Raw genomic sequence first — 21,457 nt, forward strand, 5'->3', positions numbered from 1 at the left:
AACATTGCCTTTTATTCTAAATCAACTTTTATGCACTCATGAATTGAGGGTTAGAATGGCAGAAAGGTTCTGTGTTTGGTTCGAACTGTTTTAGAAAGCAATTGTAAGCACCGGGGCATGTAATGAAGTATCTGAACACATTGTCTCTGATTTAAAATTGCAAACGATAAGCCGTCCATACTCCGATTCAGACTTTTTGTTGCTCTCTGCTACTCCATTTTTACCATAAATGGTTGATGATTACTAAGCAAATTGGACATATTTATAATTAATTTTACCCCATGAAGCGTTTAATTAGACGTCTTTCTGGCAATCTTCCTATAGAATGCTCTATGTATGTTAACATGATTTGGCAACATTTTGAAAGCCCTTTCATTTGCATGACTGTATGTCAAGGTGCAATGGCATTCTGTCTGCAGAAGTGCAATAGTTTGTTTTACTGTCAAACTGACCTGCCAAAAGCAGAGATATTTAGGGTAATGAAAATCTTTGAAATTTGTCTATCAAAATAATATGCATTATGAACAAATCACAAACATCTCAACTGGGCAGCTGTCTGGAAATTGTTCTTTGTATTCCAGATAAGTGCTTTTATTTTTGTCTACGCTATTGTCTCCTTTTGAAAAAATAAGACCAATAGTCCTCTGAATCTATAAATTCTGGAAGCCTGTTAGTTGTCCAGAAGTTTTCCATGCTTAGGCTTGTCATGGAAACTTGCTGTGTGCAAATTGGTTGTTCAGTCTTTTACACTACAACGGTGACTGACTTCTGTAGTTCTTCATTGTCTACAAAGCACTTGAACGCCACAAGGTTGTGAAAAATGATTTATCATTTCAAATGGACGTTTATAAAATCATGCGGGGCATGGATAGGGGGATCAGCCAAGGTCTTTTTCCTAGGGTGGGTGAGTCCAAAACTAGAGGACACAGGTTTAAAGTGAGAGGGGATAGATTTAAAAAGAATGTGAGGGGTAACTTTTTCATGCAGAGGGTAGTGCGTGTATGGAACGAGCTGCCAGAGGAAGTGGTGGAGGCTGGTACAATTACCAAGATTTAAAAGGCACGAGTATGGGAATGTGAATAGGAAGGATTTGGAGCGATATGGGTCAAATGCTGGCAAATGGGTTTAGGTCAGATTTGGACTTTTGGTCAGTATGGACAAAGGGTCTGTTTCCATGCTCTATGATTCTATTTATAATCTTCCATTCTAATTTTGATCTGTTCTACATAAGCTCTCAGTGGCATGGACTCAGACCTCCTCTGGTTTAACTCTTCCATGTTGACCAGACATCTAAATCTGACCCAATCCCATTTTCCAGCATTTGGTCCTTATCTCCCTCAACCCTTCCTGTTCATATATTCTCACAGATACCTTTTAAATAGTGTAATTGTACCCACCTGGCAGCTCATTATATACATACACCACCCACTGCATGAAAAAGTTACTCCACCGGTCCTTTTAAAGTCTTTGTTGTCTATAGAGAAGTTTGGAGATTATGAACAACAGAATAAGATTTGATCATTTAAAACTTTATGCTCTCAAAGTATTTGGATGCATTGGAAAGACTAGTTCATATTTCCCATGCCTAATTTCTCAGCTTAATATTTCATTACTGATAGGTACAAGTACAAAATTAATAAAACCTGAAGCAAGATTGTCCTGAAGCTTTCAGTACTGCACTGCCAGAGGTACTCTTGTTCTCATGAGATATTAAACTGCTCTTTCATGTAGTTGCTAAAAGTTTCACACAATGAGCAAGGGACTCTCTCCAGGGTCTAGGCGACCATGTATCCTTTAATCACCACCACTGAAATGCAGATCATCAGGCAGACGCAGCGTGGGTTCATGAAAGGCAGGTCATGTTTAACCAATTTACTGGAATTCTTTGAGGGCATTATGAATGCAGTGGATAACAGGGAACAGGTGAATGTGGTGTCTCTGGATTTCCAGAAGGCATTCAACATGGTGCTGCCCAAAGGGCTGCTGGGTAAGATAAAGGTAGATGGTGTTATGGGTAAGGTATTAGCCTGGGTAGAAGATTAGTTAACAGAAGGTAAAGGGTGGGGATAAATTGGTATTTTTCTGGTTGACGATCAGCGGCTTGTGGTGTGCCTCAGTGTTCAGTGTAGGTACTGCAATTGTTTATAAATAACTTGGATGATGTAGAGTTGGGGACCAGGTGTAGTGTGTCAAAGTTTACAGATGACACTAAAATGAGTGATAGAACAAAGTGTGCAGAGGGCCCAATGTCCGTAAAGGGACATAGAGAGATTAAGTGAGCGGGCAAGGGTCTGGCAGGTGGAGTACAATGTTGGCAAATGTGAGGTCATCCATTTTGGTTAGAATAACAGCTTGGTGTAAAGTTGCAGCATGTGGCTGTGCAGAGGGACCAGGGTGTCCTTGTGCATGAACCACAAAAAGTTGGTTTGCAGGTGATTAAGAAGGCAAATGGAATTTGGTTCATTCACTGCTAGAGGGATGGCATTTAAAAATGTGTCTTGCTGCAGTTGTATTGGATGCCAGTGAGTTCACATCTGGAGTACTGTGTGCAGTTTTGGTCATCTTGAGGGAGGATATACTGGCACTGGCGGGAATGCACAGGAGGTTCCACAATTGAGAGCGTTGCCTTAGAGATTGAGGAGATGGGAACTAAAATCATTGAAATTTAGAACAATGAGTGGGCATCTTATAGAAACAAAATTATGAAGGGAATAGATAAGCTGGAAGCAAGGAAGTTCATTCCATTCGTGAGTAGAACTAGAACGAGAGAGCATATCCTCAAAATAAGGGGGGAGAAGGTTTAGGACTGAGTTGAGGAGGAACTTCTTCACCCTAAGGGTTGTGAATCTGTGGAATTCCCTGCCTGGTGAAGCACTTCAGACAACTTCATTGAATGTTTTTCAGGCAAAGATAGATTTTTGAACAGTAAAGAATAAAAAAGTAAGTGGAGCTGAGTCCACAATAAGTTCAGTCGTGATCTTATTGAAAGGTGAAGCTGGCTTCATGGGCCGAATGGCCTACTCCTATTCTGTTCCTAGTAATTAAGTGACGCTTTTGAAAATTTTTTCAAAAATAGGCTGCTATGTTTCATACATTGCAATAATGACTAAGATTCTGAAGTATGTATTTGACAGTGAAATGTCAAGATATATCTGAATTTTTTGAAAGACATGATTTAAATCTAAGCCCTCGATTCTCCTTAATTATTTTGATGCGTCCCTGCCCTTATAACGCTCGCCTTCCTCTTTTCCAAAGGGTTTTAACTGATACAGCATGAATTACTTCTGTAATTTTGCTTCACATCAGTGAAGGAGATATAATCTCAACTTTTTCTTCAGGCTCATTAACTTTGCATTTATATTCTCTTATACTATGTTCAGCCCAAATTAAACGAGTTTCTGGAATCTGTTTTATCTGGTCCTCGCTGCATCTTAATTCTGGATCATGACTTGTTGGATTATTTTCTCTAGTGAAAACAAGTTTAGTGTTTATGAGACTCTCATTGTAACTTAGGAATCATCCTGAACTCAAGGCTATGAAGTCTGTTTGACAAAAGCTGAGTGTACAAAATGAAGCAGTTCTGACATGGCTGGTAAATAATTTTTGAACATACTCAGTGAATTTTCTCCAGCTCTGCAACATGCTTTGTCATGTCACTTCCTCCAAATGATGCAGCTTGTGTATTACCTCCTCCTATTAGATCACAGTTAGAACCTGTACATTTAACTCCCTAGGTCCAAAGCTCTGGAATTCTTTCCCCAGATGCTGCTGCCACTCCATCTCATTAGGCCAATCTATTTGACCAAACTTTGGTTATCTCTTGTAATATTTATGCTGTTGATATTTACCTTTTGATTACCTTTCGTGAAGCATTTCAGAATGTTATATCGGGTTGAATGCATTATACAAAACTAATGTATAGTTTTGGGAAAAAGAACTTCTTGAAACATAATTCCCACTGATGGATTTCAACAAATATTAATCAAATACTTTATTATACTGTATAGCCTTCACAGATATTGGATCCTTGGCTTAGAAATGTTCTAACATAAGTTATGAAAGAGGTAAATCGTTAACAAAGCAAAGTAGTCCTTTCAGTTGCTGTTATTACAGCAAGGTGTCTTAGATCATTTCTTTCTGAGAAATACACTGTCAAGGATCACTTTGAATGTTACTCACACAGAGCAGTTGTTGCAGAGAGAGTTTCAGGAGACTTCATCTTATTATTTTACCAAGCCATATTCTGATGTAGTTTGCCATAATGTATGTAGTGGAACAAGGATAACTGGAAGAATTGGAGATAGAGGGGAATTATATGTATATTGTTGTATATTGTATTAATGCTATGATATAAGTAGTGACTTTTTGATTCATTCATGGGATATGGGTATGTCTGGCTACATCAGCTTTTATTGCCCCCTCCCTCATTGACCTGGAGAAGAAAGTGGTGACCAACCTCCTTGAACTGGTTTAGTCCTTGGTGTGAAGGGAACACAGGTCTGTTCACAAAGAAATTTCCTGGATTTTAAGTCAATGACAGTGAAGCCAGGATGATGTGCAGCTTTGAGGAGAATTTGAGTGGGGTGTTCCAATGCATCTGTTGCCCTCCTCCTCAGTGGTAGAGGTCACCAATTTGAAAGTGCATATTGAAGGCGTCTTGATGAATTATTGCAGTGCTATTTTTAGATGAGGCACACTGCTGTCACTGTGTTGTTTGTGGAGCAACTGAATAGTGCTAGTCAAGTGGGCTGCTTTATCCTTGATGCTATTGAGACCTTAAGTGTTGTTGGAGTTCCACTTATCTAGGTAAGTGGGAGGTTTTCCATCACACTCCTGACTTGTGCCTTGAAGATGGTGGACCAGCTTTGGGGATTTGGGAAGTAAGTTGCCAAGGAATTGCCAGCCCTTGACATGCTGTCATAACCATGGCATTTTTACAGCTGGTTCAGTTCATCTCTAGCCAAAGGTGATCCACAGGATGCTGATATGGAGGAATCAACAATGGTAATGCTGTTGAATGTCAAAGACTGATGGCTGGATTCTCTGTATGGTCATTGCCAGGCAATTCAGTGATTTGAATGCTACTTGCCACTTATCAACCAAGCCTGAATGTGATTGCACTTGAACTCAGACTGCTTCTGTATCTGTAGAGAATCTGAACATTTTGCAAGAATCAGCAACCATCTCAGTCTGTGATCCAAAATGAGGGAAAGTCGATGATAATGCAGCTGAAGATGAAAGGGCCTACTTCACTACCCTGAGAACTTCTGCAATGATGTTCTGGAGCCAAAGTGACTGATCTCTAGTGTACATCTCTATGACTCTATAAATCATTGCCTGCAGCATAGGGAGACATCAGGACAGGGTCTAGATTAGAATAGTGCTGGAAAAGCACAGCAGGTCAGGCAGCATCCGAGGAGGAGGAAAATCAACATTTCACCAGGACCAGACTATTTCAACAGAGACTTTTGAGCAAAAGAGACAAAGAAATATAGATTGACAATATCAAGAATTAGAATCTCTCTCAATTCCTGATTCCTCATCAGTATTTTGAAATCAGTGCACAGTGCCAGAGACCTGGGTTCAATTCCCGCCTCAGGCGACTGACTGTGTGGAGTTTGCATGTTCTCCCCGTGTCTGCCTGGGTTTCCTCCGGGTGCTCCGGTTTCCTCCCACAGTCCAAAGATGTGCGGGTCAGGTGAATTGGCCATGCTAAATTGCCCACAGTGTTAGGTAAGGGGTAAATGTAGGGGTATGGGTGGGTTGCGCTTCGACGGGTCGGTGTGGACTTGTTGGGCCGAAGGGCCTGTTTCCACACCGTAAGTAATCTAATCTAATCTAATCTAATCTAATCTAATCAAATTGGAGAAACAACAACTTTCACGGAACTTAAAGATAACAACAGATTTCATATCAGCTGAGAATACACATCAATGTGATCTAGCAAAGTCTAACCACCTCAAGAACTCTAAGGATGTTTAAACTGGACAGCTTTCATTGTTCCCATCTCTATGAAACATACTCTGTTTTTTTTTAAATGTTCATACTCTAGGTGAATGTTGCATATTATTTTCTTCAGTATTAAAAATAATAAAATTCTTTTTTCCTTTCACACAAGAAAATCTTGTTATTTGCTCCTTAACTTCAACTAGTTTTACATTTAACCAAATATGATACTTCCACACTAGAGTCATAGAGATGTACAGCGCAGAAACAGACCCTTCGGTCCAACCCATCCATGCTGATCAGATATCTCAACCCAATCTAGTCCCACCTGCCAGCACCCGCCCCATAACCTTCCAAACCCTTCCTATTCATATACCCATTCAAATGCCTCTTAAATGTTGGAATTGTACCAGCCTCCACCACTTCCTCTGGCAGCTCATTCCATACACGTACCACCCTCTGCGTGAAAAAGTTGCCCCTCAGGTCTCTTTTATATCTTTCCCCTCTCACCCTAAAACCTATGCCCTCTAGTTCTGGACTCCCCAACCCCAGGGAAAAGACTTTGTCTACTTACCCTATCCATGCCCCTCATAATTTTGTCAACCTCTATAAGGTCACCCCTCAACCTCTGACGCTCCAGGGAAAACAGCCCCAGCCTGTTCAGCCTCTCCCGACAGCTCAAATTCTCAAACCCTGGCAACATCCTTGTAAATCTTTTCTGAACCCTTTCAAGTTTCACAACATCTTTCTGATAGGAAGGAGACCAGAATTGCACGCAATATTCAAACAGTGGCCTAACCAATGCCCTGTACAGCCACAACATGACCTCCCAACTCTTGCACTCAGTACTATGACCAATAAAGGAAAGCATACCAAACGTCGATTTCACTATCCTAGCTACCTGCGACTCCATTTTCAAGAGGCTATGAACCTGCACTCCACGATCTCTTTGTTCAGCAACACTCCCTAGGTCCTTACCAATAAGTGTATAAGTCCTAAGATTTGCTTCCCAAAATGCAGCACCTTGCAATTATCTGAATTAAACTCCATCTGCCACTTCTCAGCCCATTGGCCCATTTGGTCAAGACACTGTTGTAATCTGAGGTGACCCTCTTCGTTGTCCACTACACCTCCAATTTTGGTGTCATCTGCAAACTTACTAGCTGTCCCTCTTTTATGCTCGCATCCAAACCATTTATGTAAATGACAAAAAGTAGAGGGCCCAGCACCAATCCTTGTGGCACTCCACTGGTCACAGGCCTCCAGTCTGAAAAACAGCCCTCCACCACCACCTTCTGTCTTCTACCTTTGAGCCAGTTCTGTATCCAAATGGTTAGTTCTCTCTATTCCGTGAGATCTAATCTTGCTAACCAGTTTCCCATGGGGAACCTTGTCGAACGTCTTACTGAAGTCCATATAGATCACATCTACCGCTCTGCCCTCATCAATCCTGTTTGTTCCTTGCTCAAAAAACTCAATCAAGCTTGTGGGACATGATTTCCCACGCACAAAGCCATGTTAACTATCCCTAATCAGTCCTTGCCTTTCCAAATACATGTATATCCTGTCCCTCAGGGTTCCCTCCAACAACTTGCCCACCACTGAGGTCAGGCTCACTGATCTATAGTTCCCTGGCTTGTCTTTACCACCCTCCTTAAACAGTGGTACCACGTTAGCCAACCTCCAGTCTTTCGACACCTCACCTGTGACTATCGATGATACAAATATCTCTGCAAGAGGGCCAGCAATCACTTCTCGAGCTTCCCACAGTGTTCTGGGGTACACCTGATCGGGTCCTGGGGATTTATCCACTTTGTGCCCAATCTCTCTAATTTATCAGGTACATTCAAATTGAAACATGAGATAGCAGTTTCTTGACACCTGTCTATTAACACTGTTTTTAGTATCTTTGGATAAAATGATAATTTTGGCTCAAATAGTCTTTTTTTTATTCCACATTTATTCCTGGTGCTTTCCTCATTGGTGGTCTGGTGATTGCTGCATCCATTTTAGATCAGTATTTGTCAGTTTAAATTTATTTTAGTCCATGAAAGATCTCTGTTATTTGAATCAAATGATCAAAATTGAAAATTGGTTGTCCATAGTGTATCATTATCATGACAATATTGAAAATCTTTGAAACCTTGTTCTCCTTGTCATTGCCTTCTCTTTCTTTGGAAGCAACATGTTTAAAATTGTGACCGTATTTTGGACATTTTGTTTTACATTTCCTGATCAATAACATTTTGTTCCATTGTCATCTGCTTTGAATGTGTCTTCCATATGACAAAAGCTATAGAAGTCCAAGTTTTTGTTGTATATAAAAATGTTTGTCTGTGTTGACTTTCAGTAAGTACATCTCAATCATGTCTCTTATTGAAAATTTTGTTTTCAAGGACAACTACACTTTTGCACAACCAGGGATTCAGAGGAAAGTCAAAGCATTGCAGGAACTCGTTAGTCGGATCGATGGTAAGTCTGTTGCATTCTTGAATTCTCATTGAGCAGAACTACAATGTGTTAACATTGTCTGGTTTAACAAAAACTGTACAGATGTAATCGTTGATATTAACTTAGTACACACCATGACAGTGTTGTGGCCTTTTGGAGATGAAGTGCCAGCCTCAATCAACTTAGAACAATGTGCCCTTTCCAAGATCAGTTTTGTGTATCATTTAAAGGGAGTTGCCAGAGCATGAGCAACTTTCATTACTTTTTATTAAAGCGGTATAACCAAACTTCAATGGCAATTTTTGTTGGAAGAGTGATGGCTCCACAAGGAAACCAGTCAGTATTCGCTTTGCAGTTAATTCAATGACTATTTTAATTCTGCAGGCCGTCATATTGACTGTTTAGAGGTGCCCCTTGGCATTTAGCTTTGTACTGTTGTGCATCCCAGACAGCCATTGAAGGCTGAAATCATTTGTGCAATAAATCTAGTAATTATGTACTCTGGAAAATACTATGCCCATCTTTAACAAATTCAAATGCGTGATAATTTCATAGGATAGTTTGGGATTGTGTTGTAGATACTGGTAGGGAACTGTGAAGTTACTTCTCTTGTCCTTTTCTAAAAATACTTGCATAAAATGTTAATTTCAATGGTTCTGTGGCTAGCTTTAATTAATTGCTTTAGTTCAGATAATACAACCATTCAAATATAGTCTCTAGATATTTATTGCAATAAATGACTGGAGCTGCTCTTCGGCTGAATTATCTGACATAATAACTGAGCATATGTCAGTAGTGTTAAAAGCTTTGGAAATGAAAGTAAACATAATTAATGAAACTGATTTGCCTTTTGATAGGTGTCCAGTTTGTCACAAGCTTCCCGAGTAAACTCAAACCTTTGTAATGAAAACACTATTGCTCATTTGGTACTAAATTGTCTTTGATTTTGAAGCTGATAGAAAACTCTAAGTAAAATGTTAAATATTGCTGTATTAAATATAAAATTAGATTTTTAAATGAGCATCACATTTGTACGCTATATGTGTCTTTGTTTTAGATCTAGGCTGTAGGTTTGCTCGCTGAGCTGTAGGTTTGATATCCAAACGTTTCATTACCTGGCTAGGTAACATCATCAGTGGCGACCTGCAAGTGAAGCAAAGCTGTTGTCTCCTGCTTTCTATTTATATGTTTGTCCAGGATGGGGTTCCTGGGGTTTGTGGTGATGTCATTTCCTGTTCGCTTTCTGAGAGGTTGATAGATGGTATCTAGATCTATGTGTTTGTTTATGGCATTGTGGTTGGAGTGCCAGGCCTCTAGGAATTCTCTGGCATGTCTTTGCTTAGCCTGTCCCAGGATAGATGTGTTGTCTCAGTCGAAATGGTGGGTTTTTTTTCCTCCGTGTGTAGGGCTACGAGGGAAAGAGGGTTGTGACTTTTTGTGTCTAGCTGGTGTTCGTGTATCCTATGTTTTAGATCATAACATTTCAAGTGAAACATAAGTAAGTTGGATTACTTCTGTTCAGCTGTTACCTTCAGCTGTCACCATCCAAACTTGGAACCTTGATCACCCAGAAAATCTCGGACAGCAGGTGCATTGGAGTGCCATCACTTGCAAGTTCTGCTCAAATCACACTTGATATTCGTTTGGAACTACATTGCTGTTTCCTCACTGTCACAAGGTCAAAATCTTGCAATTCCCTTCCTACCAGCATTGTAGTATCAGTGACTTAAGAAAACAGCTCATGACCACTTCCTCAGAAGCAATTAATGACAGGCATAAATGCTCATCTCACCAGTGATGCCCTTATTCATGAATAAAAAGAAAGCAGTTGTAACTAAATAAGTATGGAATTTGATAGTGTGGTCTCATACTAACTAAATCGAGGTTGGTGGATCTATTTATCTTTCAATAATTCTGTTTTCTAACTGGGTTCTCATCAAGAAAGACTGTTAGAAGCACATGATTTGCTGATTCAGACCAAAAGAAAATGCTTTCTTAGTTTTGGGTAAACATGCAATAATGCATTCCTTTGCAAATCCAGGAGGCTTGATGAACATCATCAAATTCATTCTTTTTAATAAAATGCTTTGCCAGTTTGTGATTGTGATGTGCTATTGTCAATACTTATGAAATATTTGTACCCTTGAAAAAAAATCTGTTTTCATACTATCCTTTCCTGTTGTTAATGGTTGTCTTCCACATAAAGCTTTTTTATGACAGATTGAAGGCAGCCTGAAGCCATGCTATCGATCTGAATGCAATCTTGATTGTATCATTACCAGACATTTTTCATTACACATACATAGAGTCATACCGATGTACAGCATAAAAACAGACCCTTTGGTCCAACTCACTCATGCCGACCAGATATCCTAACCTAATCTCGTCCCATTTGTGAACACTTGGCCCATATCCCTCCAAACCCTTCCTATTCATATACCCATCCAGATGCTTTTTAAATATTGTAATTGTACTAGCCTCCACCACTTCCACTGGCAGCTCATTCCATACAGGCACCACCCTCTGTGTGAAAATGTTGCCCCTTAGCTCCCTTTTATGTCTTTTCCCCTCTCACCCTAAACCTAGGCCCTCTTGTTTTGGATTCACCCAACCCAGGGAAAATACCTGCTCTATTTACCCTGTCAATGCCGCTCATGATTTTATAAACATGAGGTCACCCCATAGCCTCTGACGCTCCAGGGAAAACAGGCCCAGCCTATTCCTCCTGTACCTATAGCTCAAATCCTCCAACCCTGGCAATATCCTTGTAAATCTTTTCTGAACCCTTTCAAGTTTCACAACATCCTTCCTATAGGAGGGAGACCAGAAATGCATGCAATATTCTATAAGTGGCCAAATCAATGTCCTGTACAGCTGCAATATGACTTCCCAACTCCTATACTCCATGCTCTGACCAATAAAGGAAAGCATATCCAACACCTTCACTATCCAATCTACCTGCGACTCTACTTTCAAGGGACTATGAACCTGCACTCCAAGTTCTTTCTGTTCAGCAACACTCCCGAGGACCTTATCAATAAGAGTATAAGTCCTGCTCTAATCTGCTTTTCTAAAATGCAGCACCTCGCATTTATCTAAATTAAACTCCATCTACCACTTATTTTCTCATCAAGCATGGTGGCACAGTGGTTAGCACTGCTGCCTCACAGCGCCAGAGACCCGGGTTCAATTCCCGCCTTGGGCAACTGTCTGTGTGGAGTTTGCACATTCTCCCTCTGTCTGTCTGGTATCCTCCGGGTGCTCTGGGTTCCTCTCACAGTCCAAAGATGTGCAGGTTAGGTGAATTGGCCATGTTAAATTGCCCGTAGTGTTAGGTGAAGGGGTAAATGTAGGGGAATGGGTCTGGGTGGGTTGCTCTTCGAAGGGCCTGTTTCGACACTGTAAGTAATCTAATCTAAAATTGATAGTTTATGGTGGCAGATTGACTGTAATCATGCCATACTTAATAGATCATTGTGCATCAAGGAGAAGCTTTCACTTTCCCAGGAGCAATGAACTGGAGTTCCATAGGATCTCTGCCAACAGCTTTCTATCAAGTGCAAGTAAATCACTGCCTCAGCTGAGTTTAGACAAAACTTGAAAAATCAGCCTCAATTCATGATTTGGAAAGCCAAATAACATAAAGGAATAAATAAATCTGAAAAGTAATTAGTTTTTATTCATCTGAATGCAATGCTTCCTCTTCACTGTTTCTTTGTTAATAATTACTCAGGATCAAACAAACAGGAATTTGAAACCTTGTTGACAAAAATTGTGGGGTTGTAACCATGCTCAGTGTAATCGCAGCTTTATCAACAAGCCTTTGCTAATTTCTTCACTGCGAGATCTGTACATGGAACAGGACTGTCACTTGGCCTTAAAGAGCTGTCAGATGTCAAAGTGGGAGTTTATAGGGAGATCAGCAATGCGTCGGGAGCTTGGCACATGTGACAGTTTAGTGCAGAGACAAAAGGTGGTGTAAGATTTTGACATTCACTACAAATTGTAATTAACTTAAACCTTCTACTTAAATTGTGGGTAGAAATTGAGTATCAGTTTAAACATTTACTAGCTTTGATTGTGACAGGACCTACAACAAATACAAATATGTTTCCACAAATATTATAGAATGTATTAAGTTTACAACACTGGTTAACTGTGCATGGGTCTATTGTTCTCTTCTTTTGACGTTTTCCATTGTGTACACTAAAGCAAAAAGAAACACCGCTTATTTATTTTTGCTTGCCATGTCCAAAACCTCAATTGGCTCCTAATTGCTTGAACAATTCTGGGTAATCCAAGATAGAGGCTGGGGAAAAAAATTTGTGGTCATAAGAGCTGCTCCTTATTTGAGGTATTTTCAGTGTTGGAGCTGATTTTCTCGAATTCCAATGACTGTTTGTATAAGCTGTTGCATTGTTTGGGAACTTTGGGGAAAAAAAGATCGAAAGAACGGCACTTTAAAAAGGAGGAAGAGTGACAAAGTCGGACACCACAAGGGAAGCTGTTCGAACAAGAAAGAATCCGACACAACTGTCTGACCCAGCAGTGAATCTGCACGTCCAGTGCCTCTGCTGTTTGACTTCAAGTATCTCTCGACATCTGAGTTTATCTTAAAAAAAATTAACAAAGAACAAAACTTACAGCTGACCTTGGAGAAACCTGATGGGAGCAGCTGGTGCAGGGGGAAAGGTTCACATTTTCGGATCAGCTCATTGCAGTCATGCACCACCCTCTGTGTGAAAAAACTGCCCCTTAGGTCCCTTTCAAATCTTTTCCCTCTCACCTGTGACAATACCGATCCTTGAACAAGGTTAAAGTGCCCTTGGTTTTTTTCAAAAGGGGTCGTAAAGGCAGAAATTCTGATGTGTCTGGAAATATCTATTTGAGAAGGCTTTTGTCGTTCTTTTCAAACACTTGTACAATGAAAGGGGAGTGGTCAGATCTCCCAGTTCATGGTTTGGTTTGGTTTTAGCAAGCAGTCAGTTTTTGAGGCTGCTGGACCCAAAGCTGCATGCTGATCTTCATTCTCTCTGCAATCCCTCTCCTCTAAGAATCTGTGTTTGAATTTACCTTTTTTGCCAAGGGGTGTTTCTGGGATGTTGCAGATATTTGGAACAGCTCTTGGTTAAGTTGCATTTTCATGTCAGTTGGGTTTTCAAATAGTTAGCTTGTTCTAAATTTGGTTTTCTTTTCTTCGTGTATAAATAAATTCTGTTTTGTTTAAAACGGAGTAGTTGGGCCAGCTGCATCATTCCTGGAGTATCCACCCTACACCTGCTTAAAATAACTGGAAAAGTTAGGGTCTGGACTACCTTCTAGAAATGTTTTGAAGGGGTGTGGCCCAGTCCATAATACACCTCTAAACTTGTGCCCTCTAGCTTTGGACTCCCCCACTCGGGCAACAGTCCTTATCTATGAACCTAGTCCATGTTCCTCATGATTTTATAAACCTCTAAGGTCATCCCCCAGCCTCTGACACTCCAGGGAAAATTGCCAAGCCTCGTTAGTCTATCCCTATAGCTCAAACCTTCCACCCTGGCAACATTCTTGTAAATCTTTTCTGATCCGTTTCAAGTTTCACAACATGCTTCCTATAGCAGGGAGACCAAAATTGCACATAATATTCCAAAAGTGCCCAAACCAATGCCCTGTACAGCCACAATATGACCTCCTAACTCATATACTCAATGCACTGACCAATGAAGGCAAGCATACCATACGCTGTCATCACTATCCCACCTACCTGCGACTCCACTTTCAAGTATCTATGAATCTGCACTCAAGGTCTCTTTTTTCACCAACACTTACAATTAAGTGTTGAAGTCCTACCCTGATTTGTCTTTCAAAAATGCAGCACCTCACATTTATATAAATTAAACTCCATCAGCCACTCCTTGGCTATTGGCCCATCTAACCAAGATCCTGTTATATTTTGAGGCACCCTTCTTCACTGTCCAGTACACATTCAGTTTTGGTGTCATCTGCAAACTTATTAACAATATCTCCTCTGTTCACATCCAAGTTATTTATATAAATGACAAAAAGCAGCAAACCCAGAACCAATCCTTGTCATACACCGCTGGTCACAGGCCTCCAGTCTGACAAGCAACCCGCCACCACTACCCTATGTCTTCTATCTTCGAGCCAGTTCTGGATCCACATATCTACTTCTCCCTGTGTTACATGTGATCTACTATGAAGAACCTTGTCGAAAGCTTTACTGAAGTCCATAAGATCACATCCACCTCTCTGCCGTTACCAATCTCCTTCATTACAACTTCAAAAAACTCAAGTTAGTGAAACACGATTTCCCATGCTCAAAGCCACGTTGACTATCCCTAATCTAGAACATAGAACAATACAGCACAGAACAGGCCCTCCAGCCCACAATGTTGTGCCGACCATTGATCCTCATGTATGCACCCTCAAATTTCTGTGACCATATGCATGTCCAGCAGTCTCTTAAATATCCCCAATGACCTCGCTTCCACAACTGCTGCTGGCAATGCATTCCATGCTCTCACAACTCTCTGTAAAGAACCCACCTCTGACATCCTCTCTATACTTTCCTCCAACCAGCTTAAAACTATGACCCTTCGTGTTAGCCGTTTCTGCCCTGGGAAATAGTCTCTGGCTATTGACTCTCTCTATGCCTCTCAATATCTTGTATACTTCAATTAGGTCCCCTCTCATCCTCCTTTTCTCCAATGAAAGAAGTCCGAGCTCAGTCAACCTCTCTCTCCATAAGATAAGCCCTCCAGTCCAGGCAGCATCCTGGTAAACCTCCTCTGAACACTCTCCAAAGCATCCACATCTTTCCTATAATAGGACGACCAGAACTGGACGCAGTATTCCAAGTGCGGTCTAACCAAAGTTTTATAGAGCTGCAACAGGATCTCACGACTCTTAAACTCAATCCACCGTTAATGAAAGCCAAAACACCATATGCTTTCTTAACAACCCTGTCCACTTGGGTGGCCATTTTAAGGGATCTATGTACCTGCACACCGAGATCCCTCTGTTCCTCCACACCAAGATCCCTCTGTTCCTCCACACCAAGATCCCTCTGTTCCTCCACACTGCCAAGAATCCTATCCTTAATCCTGTACTCAGCTTTCAAATTCGACCTTCCAAAATGCATCACCTCCCATTTGTCCAGGTTGAACTCCATCTGCCACCTCTCAGCCCATCTCTGCATCCTGTCAATGTTCCGCTACAGCCTATAACAGCCCTCTATACTGTCAACGACACCTCCAACTTTTGTGTCGTCTGCAAACTTGCTGACCCATCCTTCAATCCCCTCATCCAAGTCATTAATAAAAATTACAAACAGTAGAGGCCCAAGAACAGAGCCCTGTGGAACACCACTCACAACAGACTTCCAGGCAGAATATATTCCTTCTACTACCACTCAAGCCATGCTCTTCCAGATGGTCATAATTCCTGTCCCTTAGAATCCTTTCTAACACCTTACAGACGACAGACGTGAGAGTGTCTGGTCTGTAATTGCCGGGGATTTCCCTATTTCCTTTCTTGAAGAGAGGAATTATATTTGCCTCCCTCCAGTCCTCAGGTACGACTCCAGTGGAGAGCGAGGATGTAAGGATCTTCGCAAGCAGCGAAGCAATCACATTTCTCACTTCCCAAAGCAGCTGAGGACAAATCTGGTCTGGCCCTGGCGACTTGTCAATCTTAATGTTTGTCAAAATGTTCAGCACATCAGCTTCCTCAATCTCTATCTGTTCCAGCATGCTTACCTGCTCCTCAATGGTTTCATTCACTACAAGGTCCTTTTCTTTAGTTCATTTCGGGCTTCCCCTACCTCCTCAGCCTCCACACACAAGTTCCCTATGCTCTTCCTGATCGGCCCTACTCTTTCTTTGACCATTCTCTTATTCCTCACATAAGTGTAAAGTGCCTTTGTGTTCTCCCTAATCCATTCTGCCAAGCCTTTCTCGTGCCCTCTCCTGGATCTCCTCAGACCATTTTTGAGCTCCTTCCTCGCCTGCCTGAAATCCTCTAGAGCTGAGCTTAACCCTAGCTTCCTCCACCTTATGTAAGCTACCTTCTTCCTTTTGACGAGAAGCTCCTGTCGTCCAAGGTTCCTTTATCTTACCCTTTCTTGCCTGTCTCAGAGGGACATATTTATTCATCACTCGCAACAACTGTTCCTTAAACAGCCTCCACATGTCTATAGTGCCTTTACCATGGAACAATCTGTCCTTACCTTTCGAAATATCTGTAAGTCATGTCTCTGAGGATTCCCTCCAACAACTTGCCCAGCCCTTATGTCAGGCTCACTGGTGTATAGTTCCCTGGCTTTCCTTAACACCGTTCTTAAATAGTAGCACCACGTTAGTCAACCTCCAGTCTTGCGACACCTTGCCTGTGGCTATTGATGATACAAATATGTTAGCAAAGGCACCAGCAATCACTTCTCTAGCTCTCTATAAGAGTTTTCAGGTACACCCGATCAAGTCCCAGGGATTTATCCACCCTTATGCATTTTAAGCTATCCAGCATCTCTACTTCTGTAATATGGGCATTTGTCAAGATGTCAGTATTTATGTCCCCACATTCTCTCTCTTCTGTATCCTTCCTCACAGTGAACACTGATGCAAAATACTCAGTTAGTATACATCCCATCTCCTGCCATGCCACACATGGGTGGCGTTGCTGATCTTTAAGTGCCCTGTACTCTCCCTATGTCCTTTTGACATTTATGTATTTGTGGAATCCCTTTTGATACTCCTTAACCCTGTTGTGGGTATGTTCACCGAGCCAGGAAGTTGATTTCCAGATGTTTCGCCCCCTGTCTAGGTGACATTTCAGTGCTTTGGAGCCTCCTGTGAAGCGCTGTGCAACTGTGTTCTGGAATTTATTTGGTTCTGTTCCTGCTGCTTCCGATTGCCAGTTCTGGTTGTTCATTGTCGTGGTATATTGGGTCTTGGGTATCCTTAACCCTATTTGCCAAATCTTTCCCATGTCCCCTTTTTGCCCTCCTGATTTCCCCCTTAAGTATACTCCGACTGCCTTTATACTTTTCTCGGGATTCACTCGATCTAGCAGCATAGGATTATCTTTAACCCTGGGATACACCATGCTTTTAACCATGAAATTTAAAGTTAACAATTTTTCCATAAAAAAGAATTGCAAAGATGGCCAAGTACTTCTCAGAAATATAATGGCCTCCAAAACAAAGGATGAGGGATGGTTTCAAGTCAGAAGCAAAATTAATTTGATTCAAGCATTGCAATAAAGCTTCAATGGTAAATTTTTCACAATGCCTATTTTAAATGACCAGTTGCCCAGATATTCTGAATTCTGTTGGAATAGTTTTGAGTTTAGATTGGGGCTGTGCTTGGAGAAAGTGGGGGCAAGTGGAAAATGGGGGCTGCTGGATTGGGAAGTTCTGTTGGCTATGATGTGCAGGGGATGCTGGTGAGGATCCACGCAGGGGCAGGGCAAGTATTGGGTCTAGGTGGAGAAAGTGAGGTCTGCAGATGCTGGAGGTCAAAGCTGAAACTTTATTGCTGGAACAGCACAGCAGGTCAGGCAGCATCTAGGGAACAGAAGATTCGACGTTTCGGGCACATATCAGAATGTGGTCTAGGTGGGCCAGGTTAAGGTGAGGTGGATGGCTGGCCTGGCAGGATGGATGTAGTCAATGATGAGTTTGGGGTTTAATTTAATTGTTACTTGGGAATTATGCTAAGTGTTCAATTCTGTTTTTTTTTTGTCCAGAATGACTCTTAATCTTAAGTGAGTTATACCCCTCTGAATTCTTTGTTTTGGAGGTTCCCAGAAGTAAAGGAATTGCCCATTAGAATTTTCCTTTTTATGGCAATTTCCATGGAGTCCATTACGTTGGAAATTCCACATGATCCTGATGCCTAATTCTAATTTGCACTGCTCCAATGACCATCCGGCATTGGAATATCAGGACCACAGGGTTTTATATCACTGTACTTGACTGGAGAACTGTCATATTCCATTGTATTGACTCGCCGTTGGCAATATTTCAAAGTAAATGAAATTTGCTTCTTCATAACAAGGTTTTTCATCTGCCGCAACTCATTGTGCTGCTTGTATTGTGTTTGTGAAATGAAATGTTTGAAAATACATTCCGTGGAGTACTCTGGAGTTGGGGTAGGTGGTGAGGAGTGTGTGGAGGTCGTGGCAGGGCTGTGAGGAAGAAGAATATTCACTTTCCAGGATGTACTAAAAAAAAGTTATAAAGATGTGAACAATGAAGTTACAAACTTTTAGTTAGCTTTTGACATTCAAAAAAATTCGGCAAGAGGTGAATATAAAAGAAAATTGCTGCAGGTTGCACACACACCTGAAGGTGCATTGCTAATTTGAGCTGAAGCATAGAATAATGTTCCTCCCCTGTTAGTGCATTGCCTTGTTTCTTTAAAAACAGTTGAAATGACGACCACTTTCTGACTATTTGAGTTATTTTCTTGGTTAGTTGTAGTCTCCTTGTTATTAGAGGATGCCCACACCTTAAGTGATTTCATTGTCCTTTGTGGTTATAAAAGATCTAGGTAATTTGTTAATCTATTAATTACTACTTAATGTTGTTTAATTTTGCAAAAGTGTACTTGAAGCTGAAAAGTCAACACTGAATTATGTGTGGCAGACATTAAGAACAAATGCTTGCAAAGGGTTTTAAAATGATTTTGGTATCTTTTTGCTTTCTTTTGAACTTTTGGGCTGTGGGCATTATTGGGAAGGCTGACATTTAGGCCAATCCCTTCTTGCTCTGAGAAGGTAGCAGTGAACTCTTTCCCGAAGCACAGTAATTTATGTGGTGAGTGTGTGAGCGCAGCATTGTTCAGTGGGGAATTCCAGGTTCTTGACCCAACAATGGATGGACTTTAATGCTCATGCTCCATCTTGAATATATTTGTTTGATATGTCACTTAAGGTGTTCCCTTGCATCTGCTGCCCTTTTCTTGTGCATAGTAGCAGTCGTGTTTTGGGGATATTCTGGCAGAGAAGCTGGGCTAGGTTGTTGCAATAGGAGCAGCCTCAGGACTATAGGTTAAAGCTCTGAGTTGTTGATTTGAATCTCATGAGCCTGAGATAACCAGAAATTAAAAGCTTTCCTTCAAAAAAAAACTTTGCGGAGAGAAAGCAAATGTGATTTTGAAGGAGACTTGAGCATATATGTGCTAAATAAAAATTGAAGCTTTGGAATTATTTTGTGGTCAGAAAGTTGTGGTCAGAAAGTTGATCATTAATCTTGCTTTTAATTCCAACTGGGAAGCTAACTAAGCTTTTACTATTGTATATTGAGTTGACAGGCAAAGACATTTCTAATTCTGTTACTCATACTAAATCAGCAGGTAAATATGTTAACACTGATGGTTACAGAACTATTTTAAGTTCCATTTGGAAGACCTTTCACAGTGTTTCATTTATTACATTTAATAAAAGTGACAAATCATTGGACTTTGAAATTATTGTACTTCCTTCATTTAATTTTTCAAGATTGAAAGTTTTGCAGTAATCTCTTATGAGACATCTAAAATTATAAATTGCAAGGTAGCTTAAAAAATAATATATTCTGATTGGTTTTGGAGTATGCATGATTTCCTGATCGTTATGCATTCTAATAAGTTAATTTAAATTCGAAAGTCTATTGAACAATCTGCTAATGTTGAAGTTAATTAAAACTTAGATTGATAGTTAACTACTTTTAACCTACAGTACAACATCCAGTCTGCCATACAATTATTAAGTAATTTTTATTGCACATTTTTCAGAAACTCTTGTGAAAGTACTATAAGCAGAGTAGTTAACATTAATGTCTACTTAGGTTTTAATATGATAATTATTGAACAGTTCTCTGTTTGGTAATTTTTTGCAACAAGATGTTTGAACAACTAAACTAGTCGGACAAGAGAGTCCTCTGGCTATTGAAGGATTGGTGACAAATGTCAAAGTGTATTTTTTTTTCTGTACCAAAATACAATTATCATAAAAGAATCAAGATTTACATATGGATGGAACAATTCTTCTTGCATTCATGGTTCTTGTAATTCAACAGTTTAGTATTTTCTAAACTTCACAAACAGCATGCACAAAATGCTTGTTGCTGTCAATTACCCTTTGCTTTCCTTTGCCTGATTTTCTTCCCTACAGTCCTTTTTGGAAAGTGTTGACTCATTTCTTAACATGTGGCTCCACTGTCAAGAACTGAGAGGTCTCTATTATATTGCAACAGTTTTGTCAATAACTATTTGCATATATGTTGGATCTTCAAGTGGCTTGGGACATTCCCCAAGGAGGAGAAAATGACACCATGCCGTAGAAGAGGTGGGGGAGATAACTGAAAGAGTGATTTAAGGTACAGGATTTGGGAGGCGTGTGAAGGCAGGGTGAGAAACGAGAAGAGGGATTTAATGGAGAAACACTTGAAGAGTGAGGACACTTTTGAAAGCATAGTCAGTGATCTAAGCAGGATGGGAGTGTGTGCAATCTTCAGAAGGCTTGAATTGGAAATATGAGGATATACACATTGGAATTGGCGTTGGATATTTTGGTGGTAGTGTCTATTGTAATAGCCAATGGAGTGATTAATAAGTTATTGCACATGGAATTGGTAAAACAGTGTGATGGTTAGCAGGAAAATGGTTGGTCATTGAGAGGGAATAAAGTGCCAGTATCTGAATGATTTTGAATTTATGTAGAGGTGAAGTTCGGGAATCTGATCAAAGAATTGGAGATACAGAAGTGAGAATATGATTTACAATGTATATTTTGGACAGTGAATAGTGACTGCTAAATCTGGTATTGTCTTGAGGATTGAACCAGATATCATTTCCGTCCCCTCCCCCGCCAAAAGAAAACCACCACTGCTGTTGTTTTGACTAATGAATCAGAGTCAAGAGTGTGTTCCTGGTGAAGGTGTTATACTTGAAACATCAAATCTCCTGCTCCTCGGCTGCTGCCTGATCTGCTGTGCTTTCCTGGCAACACACACTCAACTCTGATATCCAGCATCTGCAGTCCTCACTTTCTCCTAATGAATCAGAGTTGAGTTAAA

At 40.6% G+C, this 21,457-nt stretch overlaps 1 protein-coding gene across 7 annotated transcripts in view; it reads left to right on the forward strand.

The window, feature by feature from the left end:
* Positions 1-21,457, forward strand: part of tbc1d22a (TBC1 domain family, member 22a) — a 402,297-nt gene that overhangs the window by 213,123 nt on the left and 167,717 nt on the right. For all 7 annotated transcript variants that reach the window (XM_043713707.1, XM_043713705.1, XM_043713710.1 and 4 more), the window contains one exon: positions 8,343-8,418. In XM_043713707.1, the coding sequence (XP_043569642.1) occupies positions 8,343-8,418 (76 nt within the window). The remainder of the gene's footprint in view (positions 1-8,342; positions 8,419-21,457) is intronic.

Source organism: Chiloscyllium plagiosum, chromosome 23 (genome assembly GCF_004010195.1).
Source record: "Chiloscyllium plagiosum isolate BGI_BamShark_2017 chromosome 23, ASM401019v2, whole genome shotgun sequence".
NCBI classification, from domain to species: Eukaryota; Metazoa; Chordata; class Chondrichthyes; order Orectolobiformes; family Hemiscylliidae; genus Chiloscyllium; species Chiloscyllium plagiosum.